We start from the raw sequence: 16,830 nt of genomic DNA, 5'->3' as shown, positions 1-16,830 counted from the left end.
GCAAGCCCCAAGTTGGCTCCATGCTTGGAGTTTCTCTCTCCCTCTCCCTCTGCCCCTCCCCTCTGTGTGCTCGCGTGCACACACACTCACTCTCTCTCTCTCTCTAAAATAAATCTTTTTTAAAAAATGAGACCCAGATTTATCAATGGTAGAGAAAAAGTTACATCAGGAAAAGAAGAAAAGTAGAATGACCTTTGAGGCATTGGATTGGCATCTGAGGTGTCAGTATATGGATGGATGGATGTATAGGCGCACGTTCACATACATACATATATTTCCTCGTGCCATTCTCTGAGAGGGCTTAAGAACAGTGATACCTCAGTATCAATGAGCACACCGAGCATCCAGATCTGGTTTTGAGATAGCATTCTCCAATAAAATAAGCACCAGGGATCCTTGGAGAAAAAATTGAATCCAGGGCCTAAGGAAAAATACAAGATAAGCCTGGAATATCTTATGATATCAGGAAAAAAGGCAGTGCTGTAAAAAGGATGGTAGTGTATAGAAGTATATGGGAGCCAAATGAAAGGAGTGCCAATGGCCAAAGTAGAACAATTTGGGAAACAAATAATGATAGTACTGGATTAAAACTATAGAATAAAATAATATGAGTCTACACCGGTGTAAAGAAATAATTGGATAAAGAAAGAAGAGACAGGGCGCCTGGGTGGCTCAGATGGTTAAGCGTCTGCCTTCGGCTCAGGTTGTGATCCCAGGGTCCTGGGATTGAGTCCTGCATCAGGCTCCCTGCTCCTTGGGAGCCTGCTTCTCCCTCTGCCTCTCTCTCTCTGTCTCTGTCTCTCATGAATAAATAAATAAAATTAAAAAAAAAAAGAAAGAAGAGACAGTTCTCTAGAAAAGAATTGCAATAAATAAGAGTAAAGAAAAAAAATACAAAAGCACCATTAATAATCACTGCAGACAGGATCTACAGGTGGGTACTAAAATCAGTGTGTCAAAGTTTAAAAAGAAATAGGATATTAGCATAATTTCAAAAGTATCTCTCCCAAGATTTTTATCAATCATAAAGGGAAAAACAGTACCTGTACAGTGAAGAAACCCAGTAGGTCCCACATTACCGTGATCATGGTTAACATGTCTAGTAATTTTTCAACATTAAGTATTCCCTGATAGGATATACTGAGGACACAGCGTCACCTCTCTGATATTTTTGCCAAAAATGAATAACCTCACTGTAATCGCGAGGAAACTAGGGTCAAATGCACATTGAGACACATTCTACAAAGTAACTGATCATTACTCATCAGAAGTGTTCTGGTCATAAAAGACAAGAAAAGAATGAGAGAATGTCATACATTGGAGGAAACTGAAGAGAGATGACAACCAAGTACATTGTGGGATCTTGCATTGGATCCTGAAACAGAAGGGACAGTAAGGGGGAAAAAAACTGGTGAAATTCTAATCAAGTCTATAGTTTATAGTATTACACCCATGTTAGTTTCTTGCTTTTGATCATTGAACCACAGTTGTGTAAGTTGTTAATATCAGAATGTGGGTAAAGGATATCCAAGAACTCTATGTACTACTTGTCACCTTTTCTTTAAGTCTAGGAAGTATTTCAAAATAAAACATTTTTTAAAATATAGACATAGATCATGGGGCACCTGGGTAGCTCAGTCCATTAAGCTTCCTGGCTCAGGTCATGATCTTAGGGTCATGAGATCAAGCCCTGAATTGGGCTCTGCACTGAGCATGGAGCCTGCTTAAGATTCTCTCTCGCCCTCTCCCCCTCTCTCCCTCCCTCCCTCTCAAAAAATAAAGAGAGAGAGACAGATTATTTTCAGTAGCTTTTAACCTGTTAACTTCGATAAGCCTTGAATATGAAACACTGCATGGGTGACTTTTTCTTGGTATTAAGCTTTTCTATTTGTATAAATATCCTTTGCTATTCCAGTGGAATCCAATTGTGATAGTTAGAATTTACTATGGAAGGTAACTTTAGGGACGCCTGGGTGGCTCATTTGGTTAAATGTCTGCCTTCAGCTCGGGTCATGATCCCAGGGTCCTGAGATGGAGTCCAGCGTCAGGCTCCTTGCTGAGCAGGGAGCCTGCTTCTCCGTCTGCCTACCACTCCCCCTGCTTGTGCTCTCTCTCTCTCTCTGACAAATAAATAAAATTTAAAAAAATTTTTTAAATTAAATTAAAAAAAGAAGAAAGTAACTTTAGTTACAGAGAGGAAAGCCAAACAATGTACTCATTATGAGCAATAAAAATAATAATAGCACAATAACTGATTTTTTTACAATGTGCTTATGGTGGGCAATATAAATAATAGCACAATATATGATTTTATTTTAGTTACAGAATTTTTTAAAGATTTTAAATTTAAAGGCAGATACTTAACTGACTGAGCCACCTAGGCGTCCCAGTTACAGAATTTTTATTTCTCTTATGGAAAGAACTTTTAAGATCTATTCTCTTAGCAACTTTCAAATATACAATACAGTATTATTAACGATAGCTGACATGTTGTACATTACTTCCCCATGACTTACTTATTGTATAACTGGAAGTTTGTGCGTTTTGACTCTTCCATTTTGGCCCTCTCCTCCGTCCCCCCCCCCCCCCGGCAACCACACACACACACACACACACACACACACACACACACACACACTTTTCTTTATCCAGTGGACATTTAGTTTGTTTCCATATTTTGGCTATTGTAAATAATGCTGCAGTGGACATGGGGGTGCATATATCTTTTCAAGTTAGTGTTTTTGTTTCTTTGGATGAATACCGTTTCCATATTTTGGCTATTGTAAATAATGCTGCAGTGGACATGGGGGTGCATATATCTTTTCAAGTTAGTGTTTTTGTTTCTTTGGATGAATACCCAGAAGTGAAAATGCTGGATCATGTGGTAGTTCTATTTTTAATTTTGGAGGGAACCTCCATTCTGTCTTCCATAGTCGCTGTACCAATTTACATTCCCGCCAACAGTGCACCAAGGATTCCTTTTTCTCCACATCCTTGCCAACACTTGTTATTTCTTACCTTTTTGATAATATAATAGTATCCTAACAGATGTGAGGTGATATTTCATTGTGGTTTTGATTTGCATTTTCCTGATAATTAGTGATGTTGAGCATCTGTATGTCTTCTTTGGAAAAATGTCTATTCAGATCCTCCACTCAGTTTTTAATTGGATTGTTCTTTTGCTGTTGGGCTGTGCGTGTTCTTTATACACTTGATATTAACCCCAATCAGACACCTGATTTGCAAATATTTTCTCCCATTCAGTAGGTTGCCTTTTCATTTTGTTGATTTCCTTTGCTGTGCATCAGCTTTTTAGATGTACAGGCATACTCTGGAAACGCTGTGGGTATGGTTCCAGATGATGGCAATAAATCAGATATTGCCGTGAAGCGAGTCAGATGAATTTTTTGGTTTCCCAGTGCATATAAAAGTTATGTTTACACTGTCTTCTGTTAAAGTGTGCAGTAACATTACGTCTAAAAAACAGTGTACATGTCTTAATTAAAAATACTTTATTGCTAAAAGATGCTGATCATCATCTGAGCTTTTAGCAAGTCAGTCTTTGCTGCTGGAGGATCTTGCCTTGATGTTGATGGTTGCTGACTGATCAGGGCACTGGTTGCTGAAGACTGGGGCAGCTATGGCAATTTCTTAAACTAAGACTACAATGGAGTGTGTCACATCAGTTGATTCTTCCTTTCCCAAATAATTTCTCTGTAGCATGCAATGCTGTTTGATAGCATTTTACCTACAATAGAACTTCTTTCAAAATTGGAGCCAATCCTCTCAAACCCTGCCACCGTTTTATTAAGTCTATATATTATTCTAAATCCTTTGTTGTCATTTCAGAGATCTTCACAGCATTTTCACCAGTAGATTCCATCTCAAGAATCCACTTCCTTTGTTCATCCATAAGAAGTAACCCCTCATCCATTAAAGTTTATCATGAGATTGTAGCAATTCAGTCACATCTTTAAGCTCCACTTCAAATTCTAGTTCTCTCACCATTTCCACTACATCTGCACTTACTTCCTCCCCTGAAATCTTGAGCCTTTCAGAGTCATCCATGAGAGTTGGAATCAACTTCTAAACCCCTGTTAATATTGATATTTTGATCTTTTCCCATGAATCACGAATTTTCTTAATGGCATCTAGAATGGTGCTTTCCAGAAGCTTTGCAATTTGCCCAGATTCATCACAGGAATCACTATGTATGGCAGCTATAGCTTTACAAAATGTATGTCTTTTTTTTTTTAATAGATTTTTGTATTTATTAGAGGGTGAGAGCATGAGCAGGGGGAGGGGCAGAGGGAGAAGTAGACTCCCCCGCTGAGCATGAAGGCCAATGCAGGGCTCAGTCCCAGGACCCTGGGATCATTACCCGAGCCAAAGGCAGACGCTTAATTGACTGAGCCACCCAGGCGCCCCTCAAAATCTATTTCTTAAATAGTAAGATTTGAAAGTCAAAATTACTCTTTGATTCTTGTGCTACAGACTGGATGTTGTGTTAGCAGGCATGAAACATTAATCTCGTTGGGCATCTCCATTAGAACTCTTGGGTGAGCAGGTGCATTGTCAGTGAGCGGTCATATTTTGAAAGGAATCTTTTTTTTTTCTGAGCAATAGGTCTCAACAGTGTGCCTAAAATATTCAGTAAACCAAGTTATAAACAGATGTGCTGTCATCCAGGCTTGTTCCATTTATAGAGCACAGGCAAAGTAGATTTAGCATAATTCTTAAGGGCTATCGGATTTTCAGAATAGTAAATGAGCACTGGCTTCAATTTAAAGTCACTGGCTACGTGAGCCCCTAACAAGCAAGTCAGCCTGTCCTGTGGAACTTTGAAGCCAGGCACTGACTTCTCTTTAGATGTGAGAGTCCTAGATGCCATCTTCCAGTATGAGGCTGTTTTATCTACATTGACAATCTGTTGTTTAGGGTAGCCACCTTCATGAATGATCTTAGCTAGACCTTCTGGATCACTTGCTGTAGTTTCTGTATCAGCACTTGCTGCTTCAGCTTGCATTTTTATGTTACGGAGACAGCTTCTCTCCTTAAACCTCATGACCCAACTTCTGCTGCTTCAAACTTTTCTTCTTCAGCTTCTTCATTTCTCTCAACCTTCGTAAAATTGAAGAGAGTTAGGCCCTTGCTTTGGATTAGGCTTTGGCTTAAGGGAATGTTGTGGCTGGTTTGATCTGTCTGGACTACTAAAACTTTCTCCATATCTGTAATAAGACTGTTTTGCTTACCATTTTGTGTTCACTGGAGTAGCACTTTTAATTTCATTCAAGAACTTTTTCTTTGTATTTACAACTTCGCTAACTGGCGCAGGAGGCCTAGCTTTCAGCCTCTCTTGGTTTTGGACATGGCTTCCTCCCAAGCTTTTTAAAGTGTGAGACAAGTACCTCTTCCTTTCACTTGAACACTTAGAGGTTATTGTATGGTTATTAATGAGCATAATTTCAATATCATTGTGTCTCAGGACTAGGGACACCCAGAGAAAGGGAGAAAGAAGGGGAAACAGTCAATAGAGCAGTCATAACACAACATTTATTATTAAATTCAGAGTCTCATATGGACACAGCTTGTGTTGCTGCAAAACAATTAACATTGAGGATCACTGATCACAGATCACTATAACAAATGTAATAATAATGAGAAGGTTTAAAATATTGTTGAGAATTACCAAAATGTGTCACAGAGACATAAAGTGAGCAAATGCTGTTGAAAAAAATGGCACTGGTAAATTTGCTCAACACAGGGTGGCCCCAGACCTTCAATTTGTAAAAAACTCAGTATCTACAAAGTACAGTAAAGCAAGGTGCAATAAAACAAGGTATGCCTGTAGTCACATATTTGTTTTTGCTTTTGTTGCCTTTGCTTTTGGTGTTAAATCCAGAAAACCATTGGTAAGACTAATGTCAAGGAACTTACCACCTATGTTTTCTTCTAGAAGTTTTATGGTTTCAGGTCTTACATTCAAGTCTTTTGAGCTGTTTTTTGTTAGTTTTTGTGTATGGTGTAAGATAGAGGTCCGGTCTCATTCTTTAGCAAGTGGCTGTCCAGTTTTCCGAACACTATTTATTGAAGAAACTGTCCTTTTCCGCATTGTATATCTTGACTTCTTTGTCATAAATTAACTGACCATAGGTTTATTTTGGGGCTCTCTTCTGTTCCATTAATCTATGTACCTTTATGCCAGTTACATACAATTTTGATTACTTCAGCTGTGTAAATTAATTTGAAATCAGGGATGTCTCCAGCATTGTTCTTGCTCAATATTGCTTTGGCTATTTGGGGTCTCTCGTGGTTACAAATTTAAGGATTGTTTGTTCTATTCCTGTGAAAAATGCCATTGGAGTTTTGATAGGGACGGCCACAATAACTGATTTTTAAAGTTTTTACTGTGTGTCATGTATTGTTCTCACAGGATTGCTTGGTATCTTGATACCGACCATTGTCCTTATTTTGTAGATGAGGAAACGGGGGTTTAGAAAATAAAACTTGCCTAAATTCAGACATAGTAGAATTTGAGCCTAAACTTGCCTAATTCCAGAATCCATGCTCTTAACCTCACTGATCTATAGCTCCCTCCAAAAGGGGACGATGCATCTGTTGTAACCTGATCGCCTACTACCACAACCAAACACATCTGAAAACCTACCATTCATTCTCTCGAACAGTGCTGTCCAGTAGGAATATAATGTGAGTCACAGGTGAAATTTTAAATTTTCTAAAAGCAATGTATTGAAAAGGTAAAACACACAGGTAAAAATAATTTTTAAAACTATTCATTTAGGGCGCCTGGGTGGCTCAGTTGATTAAGCGACTGCCTTCGGCTCGGGTCATGATCCTGGAGTCCCGGGGTCGAGTCCCACATCAGGCTCCCCGCTGAGCGGGGAGTCTGCTTCTCCCTCTGACCCTCTTCCCTCTCGTGCTGTCTCTCATTCTCTCTCTCTCAAATAAATAAATAAAATCTTTAAAAAAAAAACTGTATTCATTTAGCCTAATGTGTGTAAAGTATCATTTCACTACATAATCAGTGTAAACATTACTACAATATTTTGCATTATTTTGTTTTCATACTAAGTTTGCAGTTTGATCTGTATTTTACATTTATAGCACATGTCAATCCTCACTAGGCACATTTCAGGTAGCATGTAGCCATTTGGAGGTAATGGCTGCCATGTTGGATAGCACAGCCCTGGAATGTGAAGTGTGACAATTATGATGTACTCCTGGTCTTATATTCTTCTTCCTCATTTGACAATAGACTCCTTTGCAAGTGAAAATTAGATCTAATTTTTTTTTTTAAGTTTTTTAAAAATTTTTATTTATTTGACAGAGAGAGAGACAGCCAAAGAGGGTACACAAGCAGGGGGAGTGGGAGAGGGAGAAGCAGGCCTCCCACTGAGCAGGGAGCCTGATGCAGGGCTCAATCCCAGGACCCTGGCATCATGACCTGAGCCAAAGGCAGATGCTTAATGACTGAGCCACCCAGGCGCCCCAGATCTATTTTTTTTTTAATTTTTGTAGTAAAATATACTTAACATAAAATTTACCACTTTAACCATCTTTAAGTACACACAGTTCAATGCCATTTAATACATTCACATTGTTATACAAGTGTCACCACCATCCAGTCCCATAATTCTTTTCATCTTGTAAAAGTGAAACTCTGTAAACCCATTAAATAACTTCTGGTTTTCCTCTCCCCCACCCCCTGGCAACCTCTGTTACACTTTCTGTATTTATGACTTTGACTACTCTAAGTACCTCATATCAATGGAATCATACAGTATTTGTCCTTTTGTGACTAATGTATTTTGTTTAGCATAATGTCCTCAAGGTTCACCTATTTTAGCAGTGGTAGCATATTGCAAAATTGTCCTTCCTTTTGAAGGCTGAATGATATTCAATTGTATGTATAATACCACATTTTATCTGCTCATCTGTGGTTGGACACTTGGGTTGCTTCCATCTTTTGGCTATTATGAATAATGCTTGTGCTTGCTCTCTGTCAAATAAATCAATAAAATCTTTTTAAAAAAAAGATTATCTTGGCTCTTTGCGGTCCCTTGAGATTCCATATGAATTTTGGGGTAAGTTTCTGTTGCTGCAAAAAAAATCACTGAGATTTTTTATATGGATTGCATTGAAGGATCTAAATTTTAATGTGGGAGTAAGCGTTGCTTATAAGTCTCTCAATATGCATTTCAAGTTTACTGCTCACATTGCTTATTGGAAGCTGTTTACTTTTTTTTTTTAAGATTTTATTTATTTGACAGAGAGAGACATAGCGAGAGGGGGAACACAAGCAGGGGGAGTGGGAGAGGGAGAAGCAGGCTCCCTGCCGAGCAGGGAGCCCAACGCAGGGCTTGATCCCAGGACCCCGGGACCGCGACCCCAGCCAAAGGCAGATGCCTAACAACTGAGCCACCCAGGCACCCCGGAAGCCGTTTACTTCTAACAGTTATATTTTTAGGACTAAACCTGTTAAAGCCAGATTTTCTTAGACTTAATTATCTCTTATCTGGTAGTGTATATCAGAGCAACTCCTGAAATCTCACCTATTAATTTGTCTTTGGGGTTAGATAGTACTGGTTTTCAGTTAGCTACTACATTCATTGGTCTAAGAGGAAGGTGTTGCCATCTTGGAAGAGGAGATGGCTGGAAGATGCTATGCAGTGATTGGAGAAAATGAGAGCACTGGAACTAGTAACTGTGAGCAGCCATGTCCTGCAGGCCAACCTGTTTCTCTTCCTTAGAAGAACCAATCTTAGCAGTTATCAGCACTTTTATTTATTTACTTTTTAAAAGATTTTACTTATTTATTTGACAAAGAGAGAGCACAAGTAGGCAGAGTGGCAGGCAGAGGGAGAGGGAGAAGCAGGCTCTCCGCTGAGCAGGGAGCCAGACGCGGGGCTCAGTCCTAAGACCCCAGGATCATGACCTGAGCCGAAGGCAGCCGCTTAACTGACTGAGCCACCCAGGTGCTCCAGTTATCAGCACTTTTTTTTTGTTTAAAGATTTTATTTATTTATTTGACAGAGCGAGAGCACAAGCAGGGGGAACAGTAGAGGGAGAGGGAGAAGCAGACTCCCCGACAAGCAGGGAGCCTGATGTGGGGCTTGATCCCAGGACCCTGGGATCATGACCTGAGCTGAAGGCAGATGCTTAACCATCTGAGCCACCCAGGCGCCCCGAGTCCTTTTTTTTTTTTTTTAAAGATTACATTTATTTATTTGAGAGAGAGAATGAGAGAGAGCATGAGAGGGGGGAGGGTCAGAGGGAGAAGCAGACTCCCTGCTGAGCAGGTAGCCCGATGTGGGACTCGATCCCGGGACCCCAGGATCATGACCCGAGCCAAAGGCAGTTGCTTAACCAACTGAGCCACCTAGGCGCCCCGCCCCGAGCACTTTTAAAAACAATAGATCAATCTCCTTTCTGAAATTTTTCTTGTTGGCATCAGGGTTAAAGCTCAGTATATTCCTATGGCTTTCCTGGGTGCTTTTACTCACAATAAAATTTTCTCTTTCAGAATTTGGTGTTCACCTGGCAGAGCTGACCGTAGATCCCCAGGGAGCACTGGCAATCCGTCAGGTAATTCCAGACTGGCCCAATTTATAAGTAATTTCCCTTTTACTTGGTAATGAAACTTTCTTATTGGAAAAAGAAAGAATTAATGCCAGTTTACAAATAACCTAGGATTTTGTACTAGATTTAGATATACTTCAAATGAATGTATCAGGCTATGTATATATGTATGATTTTTACATATGAAAAAGGTCTTGCTGTACTACTTGGCTTGTTCTTTTTGCAGCTGGCATCAGTCATCTTGAAGCAGTATGTGGAGACTCACTGGTGTGCCCAATCAGAGAAGTTTAGGCCTCCTGAAACTACAGAAAGGGTAAGGAGAATTATTTAATTAGTGTTCCTGTAGAGATTTGAGGAGTCTTCTTAAGATACTGAGCTGTCACTATTATTTGACAACATGGGGCAGTCAGAAGACTAGGCAGAAAAGATCAATTGGTAGCTGACATTATGGGCAACATGCTGTAAGTAAGAGAGCTCCTGTATCAGGCTGACCTGTGTTCAGATTCCAGTTCTGCCTTTTACTAGCTGTGAAAATACTAGAAAAGTATTTTAACTTCTTAGCTTCAATTTCCTAAATATCTAAAATTAGAATTAAAATTTCAACTCCAAAGAATTGTTTGAGGATTAAATGAGATAATGTTTCTACTTAGTACAGCACTATGCAGCCATTCTGGGCCCCCAAGAAATTTTGAGTACAAGGTCTAGGGCAATGCTGTCCATTGGAACTTTCTGCAGTTATGGAAATATTCTGTATCCGTGCTGTCTGGTGCAGTAGCTACTGGCTGTATATGGTGTTGAGCACTTAAAATGTGGCTGATGAACCTGAGAAACTGAATTTTTTATTTCATCTAATTTTAATTAATTTAAATTTAAAGGACCACAGGTAGCTGCTGTAATGGACAGATAAGTTTAGGGATCAAAGATGAACTCTCTGAATGAATGATTGTCAAGTTTGTATATTGGAGTTTTTGATATGCAGTATCTTACGCACATTGTTTTTCCAACACATAAATTGGATAGAACTCTGCCAGTCACTTACAACCTGGTCTAATGGCAAGTGGGCTTTTCTCCTCTGCAGGCAAAAATTGTTATCCGGGAGCTATTGCCCAATGGGTTGAGAGAATCAATAAGTAAGGTGCGCTCCAGTGTGGCCTATGCAGTGTCAGCCATTGCTCACTGGGACTGGCCTGAAGCCTGGCCCCAACTCTTCAACCTGCTCATGGAGATGTTGGTGAGCGGAGATTTAAATGCAGTCCATGGAGCCATGCGAGTGCTGACAGGTATCAGAAGTTTTTCCCTGGTGTTGGTACTTGGATCCCAAGAACACTTATGAGATGTGATGGAATGGCTCTGACCGATAGGAATTGATATTTATAGCTCTTCTTGATGCTCCTCCTCCCTAGTTTTTAATCTCCATGTCTATCCTCCTGCTCTGTTGACTCTTTCCAGGGAATTAAGTTGGTATAGTATTTCTACTACTATGAAACCTTAACCATTTAAGGATAGAGTAATTGCATAGTAGTTAAGGAGTCAGATTTCACTTCATATTCTGGTTTTACCTTGACCCAAGTTACTTAGTCTCTTGAGCTTGAGTTTCCTTGTATATAAAATGAAGATAATGGTAGTGTTTACCTGAAGAGGTCTTTTGGTAATTTTAAAAAAGCTAAATCTACATAAATTGTTTAGCATAATAACTGACATGAGGTAAGCACTCTAAATTTTAGCCATTATGGTAATTATCATTATTATATTAATTTTCTACTTAATTCAACCACAGTAAATTTAAGAACAGTCAAAATTTTTATAGGAATATAAGAAAGAAGATAAAAGCAGTGTAGCTATGTAATTCTTACCTTCCCTTTGGTCAGCTTAGAGAATGTAGCATTTGGTATCTTTTTTTTTTTTTAAGATTTTATTTATTTATTTGAGAGAGAGAGAGAGACACAGCGAGAGCAGGAACAGAAGCAGGGGGAGTGGGAGAGGGAGAAGCAGGCTTCCTGCAGAGCAGGGAGCCCGATGTAGGGCTCGATCCCAGGACCCTGGGATCATGACCTGAGCCGAAGGCAGACGCTTAATAACTGAGCCAACCAAGCACCCTGTAGCATTTGGTGTCTTTTCTTTCTTTCTGTTCTAAGAAGGTAATAAAAATATTTACAGAAAAATACTTTTAGTCGGGTGCCTGGGTGGCTCAGTCGTTAAGCGTCTGCCTTCGGCTCAGGTCATGATCCCAGGGTCCTGGGATCGAGCCCCGCATCGGGCTCCCTGCTCTGCAGGAAGCCTGCTTCTCCCTCTCCCACTCCCCCTGCTTGTGTTCCCTCTCTCGCCGTCTCTGTCTCTGTCAAATAAAGAAAAATAAAATATTAAAAAAAAATACTTTGTCTAAGGAGATTTGGTGGATATCTCATCTAAGCTTGATTAATCCATTAATCTCTCACAGAACATAGAATCCAGAACCTGAATTTCCCAGTCTTTCGAGTTCTGCCCTGCTTCCCAGTCCCCTAGATGAAGTCACTACTGTTTTGCCTCAAGGAATCCTTATCTGGATATTAGCCACCTTCTGTTGATCTTTTAGAAACTGTATTTCCCCTCAGTTCATACAGACTTGTGAAATGTCTGTCTATATCTTATCTCTTTCTCTGTGCCCTAGCTTACCTGAAATGTAGTCCTACCTAGTTATGAATGCCATTTCTTTTTTTTTTTAAGATTTTATTTATTTATTTGACAGAGATACAGCGAGAGAGGGAACACAAGCAGGGGGAGTGGGAGAGGGAGAAGCAGGCTTCCCGCTGAGCAGGGAGCCCGATGTGGGGCTCGATCCCAGGACCCTGGGAACCTGAGCCAAAGGCAGACACTTAACAACTGAGCCACCCAAGTGACCCTCTTTTTTTTTTTTAAACTCTCAGTTTATCGAACTTGGCATCTGGTCCCAGTTTTACTTGTCCGTGTTCTGTTGATGGTAGATAACGTCAATTCTCTGTCCAAAAGCAAATTCATCATCTCCTTTTGTTTCCAACCTCCTCTTCGCATGTCCTAGCTGCCTTTTTGAACTACCCGCTTTATTCCTGTTGATTATCTTTGATAGGTGCTTGGGGTATAGAGCAGACTTACCAAAAAGATCAAAACATTCCTTGTTCAGGTTTTCACTTCCCTGCTTACTACTTCCCTTGCTTCTCTTGTATGACTCATTGTTTAGGTAATTTCATATACCCCTCTCTGTGGAATCAGCCACCTAGGATTCTTTACTTACAATTTGATGGTGCCAAAATATCAGTTAACAGATATGTCTTCTACCAAGGAAAAGCATGTTCCCCTCCAGTCTTCCAACACAAAGTTCACCTTTTTTAAAAACCTGAAGGAGGGGCGCCTGGGTGGCTCAGTTGTTAAGCATCTGCTTTCGGCTTAGGTCATGATCCCATGGCCCTGGGATCGAGCCCTGCATTGGGCTCCCTGCTCGGCGGGAAGCCTGCTTCTCCCTCTCCCTCTCCCCCTGCTTGTGTTCCTGCTCTCACTGTCTCCCTCTCTGTCAAATAAATAAATAAAATCTTTAAAAAAAATAAAAACCTGAAGGAGAGGGTGCCTGGGTGGCTCAGTTGGTTAAGCGACTGCCTTCAGCTCAGGTCATGATCCTGGAGTCCTAGGATTGAGTCCTGCATTGGACTCCCTGCTCGGCGGGGAGTCTGCTTTTCCCTCTGACCCTCCCCCCTCTCATGATCTTTCTGTCTCATTCTTTCTCTCTCAAGTGAATAAATAAAATCTTTAAAAAAAAAAAACCTGAAGGAGAAAGACGGTTGTACATTTATCATAGTTGGAATACTGTAGAACCATCATTGTGCTTGACTAAGGAAATCACTGTTGAATGAGATCACTCTTCTGTCAGCCACAGGGAAAGAACTATGGGGGAAATGGGTATTGTTTTATATTGGAGTCAGCAGACACAGGATGGATAGCTGCCAACCTCCATTCCCAGATAGCTGCTTCACATATTTTCAGATGAGGATAGATGGTACTCTCACAACAGCAACTAGGTGTACGTGAAGATGGCAGGACATGGTGTATGGACAGGAGCCCAATAGGAGAATGGGACTGATTCTCTTTGGGGCTTTTTTTAAGATACTATATACTTTTTTAAGCCTTTAGTAAGCTTTCCGTTAAGCTTATCTATTTGTAAATGAGAGCTAACACTAATGGTGTGAAGGAAATGCAAACATAGCAGCTAAGGATTGAAATATTTGACCACAGGTATAGCGCTTTTTTTTTTTTTAGCCTCAAAGAAGTTTGGGGATTGAGATATTGCCAATGCCCCACACCTTTTCTGACTTGCTGAATGACCTCAGAAAACTTATTTTGGACTTGAGCTTATAAAATGTTAATCAGTAAGGACTACTAGGAATGATTATAGGAGAGTAAAAAATGTGATTAAGCACTTTATTAGTAGAATTAAGCTAAACTGCATTTTTTATAAAACTTGTTTTCATTAATATGCTACTCATCACATTTGTTTGGACTAATTTCTTTGGATTTCTGGATGAAATAAGAACACTCATTTTATTCAGAGTTCAGAATTTATTCTTCAGGAGGAACCCAAGCTAGTAAAGAAGACTCAGTATTGAATATATGATCTTCATTTGACTTCTGGTGATTGATATTGCCCAAAATTTGTGGGATATATTAACCTTGAAAGTGCCGACATGCATTTCTAGTTGTAGATCCTCCTGAAAGATGCCCCAGGTGATTAGCTCCATTTATGTAGTGATAATGTGGAATTGCCAGGAAAAGCAGCAGATAAAGTGAACAGACACTGGAACTCAAGGGCTTGTATTCCACAGATTAGTAACGTGAACCCCAGCGTCCTTCATGCTGTCTTAGTGCCTTGTGCGGAAAGTGAAGCAAAAGACCCGACCCCTATTTCCCTCACCTTCTTCAAGTCTCATTTCATGAATAGGTTGCTTTTTGCCACATTCATATGGTAATCCCTTCTGTTCCAATGAGCGGCAGCCTCTGACTTCTAGGTCAATAAATGTCATTCACTGGGAAGAGTAACATAAACAGAGTGGAGTTGAAGCCTAGTAAGCCTGCGTATATTTTATTGTGTTCATCAAAACAACTCACCAAGGGAGAATATTGAAAATGGAACAAAAGGTAAGACATCTTGAAGTGCACCTGGATGTTGACGATCAGGCATAAATTAGATTAATACAGGATTTCCCTAAGGTGACCTTACAAGGACTTTTACCCAGCTTTTACAAATTTTCTTTCAATATTTTTTTTTCAATATTTATATAAAGGTTTTTTTGTCAATCTTATGTATTTTCCTTTATCTTTGTACTGTTCTCTTCCCTTCTAACAAATAATAACTCTTGCACCTTTTCCTTCCCCAGAATAAGACCATCAGGCCAATGTCTTTACCGGTATGCTATCTGCTTGGGAACTGCCACCTAGAAGCAGTTCAAAAATTTTCCCACTTATATCTTTATAAAGCACTATTTTTTTATAGTACTCCTTTTTCCTCTGTAGAATTCACTCGAGAAGTAACAGACACACAGATGCCCCTTGTTGCTCCGGTCATTCTTCCAGAGATGTATAAGATCTTCACTATGGCCGAGGTATGAAATCTTAGCTCCAAGGTCCCAGCGAGTAAGAGCTGCTCAGGTTCTGGTCAGCCTCCACATCTCCTATGGGAAACTGTTGTGTTTGCTGCCTATCCCCATACCTGAAGACCAGAACTGATGGAGATCTGAATCTGGATTAACCTTAGATCTTTCACTTATAACTGCAAGGACCCGCCTTTGATGAGAGAATGAAATAGCATCTGCATTGTTTCTTCATATATCTCCTACCTCCTGGCATCCTGCAACCCCTGAGTACCTACTGCTTTGTGTTACCTCTAGCCTCTTGTCGAGGCAGCCCACCTAAGCTTGTTCACCTCAGTTAAGTGTGTGCAAAGCAATCCATCACTGCATTGCCCATAATAGGCTTGTAATATATATACAGTGTAAATAAACTGTGAGTGACTAATGGGTAATGTTTTAACCTCCTATTCCTCTCTGCCACCAGCTAAGGGTCTCTTTTGAAAGAAATACTTTGACTGTGTTGAAATTTCAAGCAGCACCCAGCCTTATATTTTTAATCAAATCAGCCCACAGAGGCCTACATAAAAGGCTAATTCCACTGAGTTCTAACATTCTGCTGGCTTTTATTCTCTGAATTATAGAAGAAATCTGTCCTGGATATGAGTAGATGATGTTTCCCTTCTCTAGGGAATCCAGTCCCATGTCAGGATTGAGAAGTCATAGTTTTTCTTCTAGTCACAGATATGCAGACACAGACACGCCTATCTCATGGCTACGCTGTAACTTTTCACAGGTGTATGGCATTCGAACCCGTTCCCGAGCTGTGGAGATTTTTACGACTTGTGCCCATATGATCTGTAACATGGAAGAACTGGAAAAGGTAAGGAAGCGTTTGGGTTAGTAACAGATCTTATGCTTAAAAATCTCTGTGCCTTCCATTAGAGGCGTAGCAGTGACTTACTTCAGTAGTACCAGAATGCACACTGATTTAATCAGAGTTGTGGATGCATTTAGCATTTTGATTACATTTTTCATTTGTATGTAGTTTAGCTTCCTTTTGTTTGAGCCATATTTCTTCAACCACCTTATCTTGAATCTTTTCATATGAGCCATTGCCCAGAACTTCACTCTCTTATGGCCCTCTCACGTGAGATGAAGCTAGCTGAAAAACACGAACCCCTGTCATTTAGAAGCAGTTTTGAAAAGTTGGTCTTATATATAATAGCTTTTAAAAAGGCCATGATGAGGAACTGCAGGGGTTAGAGAAGAAAACCGAAATTTTGGGTAACACCTCCAGTGACTTTATGGCCGCACTCTTGGAACCCAAGCCGGAAGAAATCTTTGGATGCCTCAAATCTCTGTTGCGGTGTTTGATATGTGTAGTGAAGCCATTGATTAGTGGTATGCCCAGTATTGACTTTGGTTTCTGTTATCAGGGTGCAGCCAAAGTTCTGATCTTTCCTGTGGTGCAGCAGTTCACAGAGGCCTTTGTTCAGGCCCTCCAGATACCGGATGGCCCCACATCTGACAGTGGATTTAAGATGGAAGTCCTAAAGGTAAACATTTACTACCGTTGAGATACTTGGAGTTTTAGAAGGTGGTCTGAAATCATTGTTTTTCTCCTATATCACATGTAACTCTTAGATCTTTTTCTTTGTAA

General features: G+C 40.1%; 1 protein-coding gene across 1 annotated transcript in view; it reads left to right on the top strand.

Annotated features, from left to right (window-relative positions):
• IPO9 (importin 9) overlaps nt 1-16,830 on the top strand; it is a 56,988-nt gene that overhangs the window by 12,757 nt on the left and 27,401 nt on the right. The window contains exons 2-7 of the mRNA XM_027611162.1: nt 9,545-9,606; nt 9,827-9,913; nt 10,679-10,880; nt 15,115-15,203; nt 15,964-16,050; nt 16,607-16,726. Coding sequence (XP_027466963.1) covers nt 9,545-9,606; nt 9,827-9,913; nt 10,679-10,880; nt 15,115-15,203; nt 15,964-16,050; nt 16,607-16,726 — 647 coding nt within the window. The remainder of the gene's footprint in view (nt 1-9,544; nt 9,607-9,826; nt 9,914-10,678; nt 10,881-15,114; nt 15,204-15,963; nt 16,051-16,606; nt 16,727-16,830) is intronic.

The sequence above is a fragment of the Zalophus californianus genome, chromosome 10 (assembly GCF_009762305.2).
Source record: "Zalophus californianus isolate mZalCal1 chromosome 10, mZalCal1.pri.v2, whole genome shotgun sequence".
Classification (NCBI taxonomy): domain Eukaryota; kingdom Metazoa; phylum Chordata; class Mammalia; order Carnivora; family Otariidae; genus Zalophus; species Zalophus californianus.
This window is presented reverse-complemented; position numbering and strand designations above follow the sequence as displayed.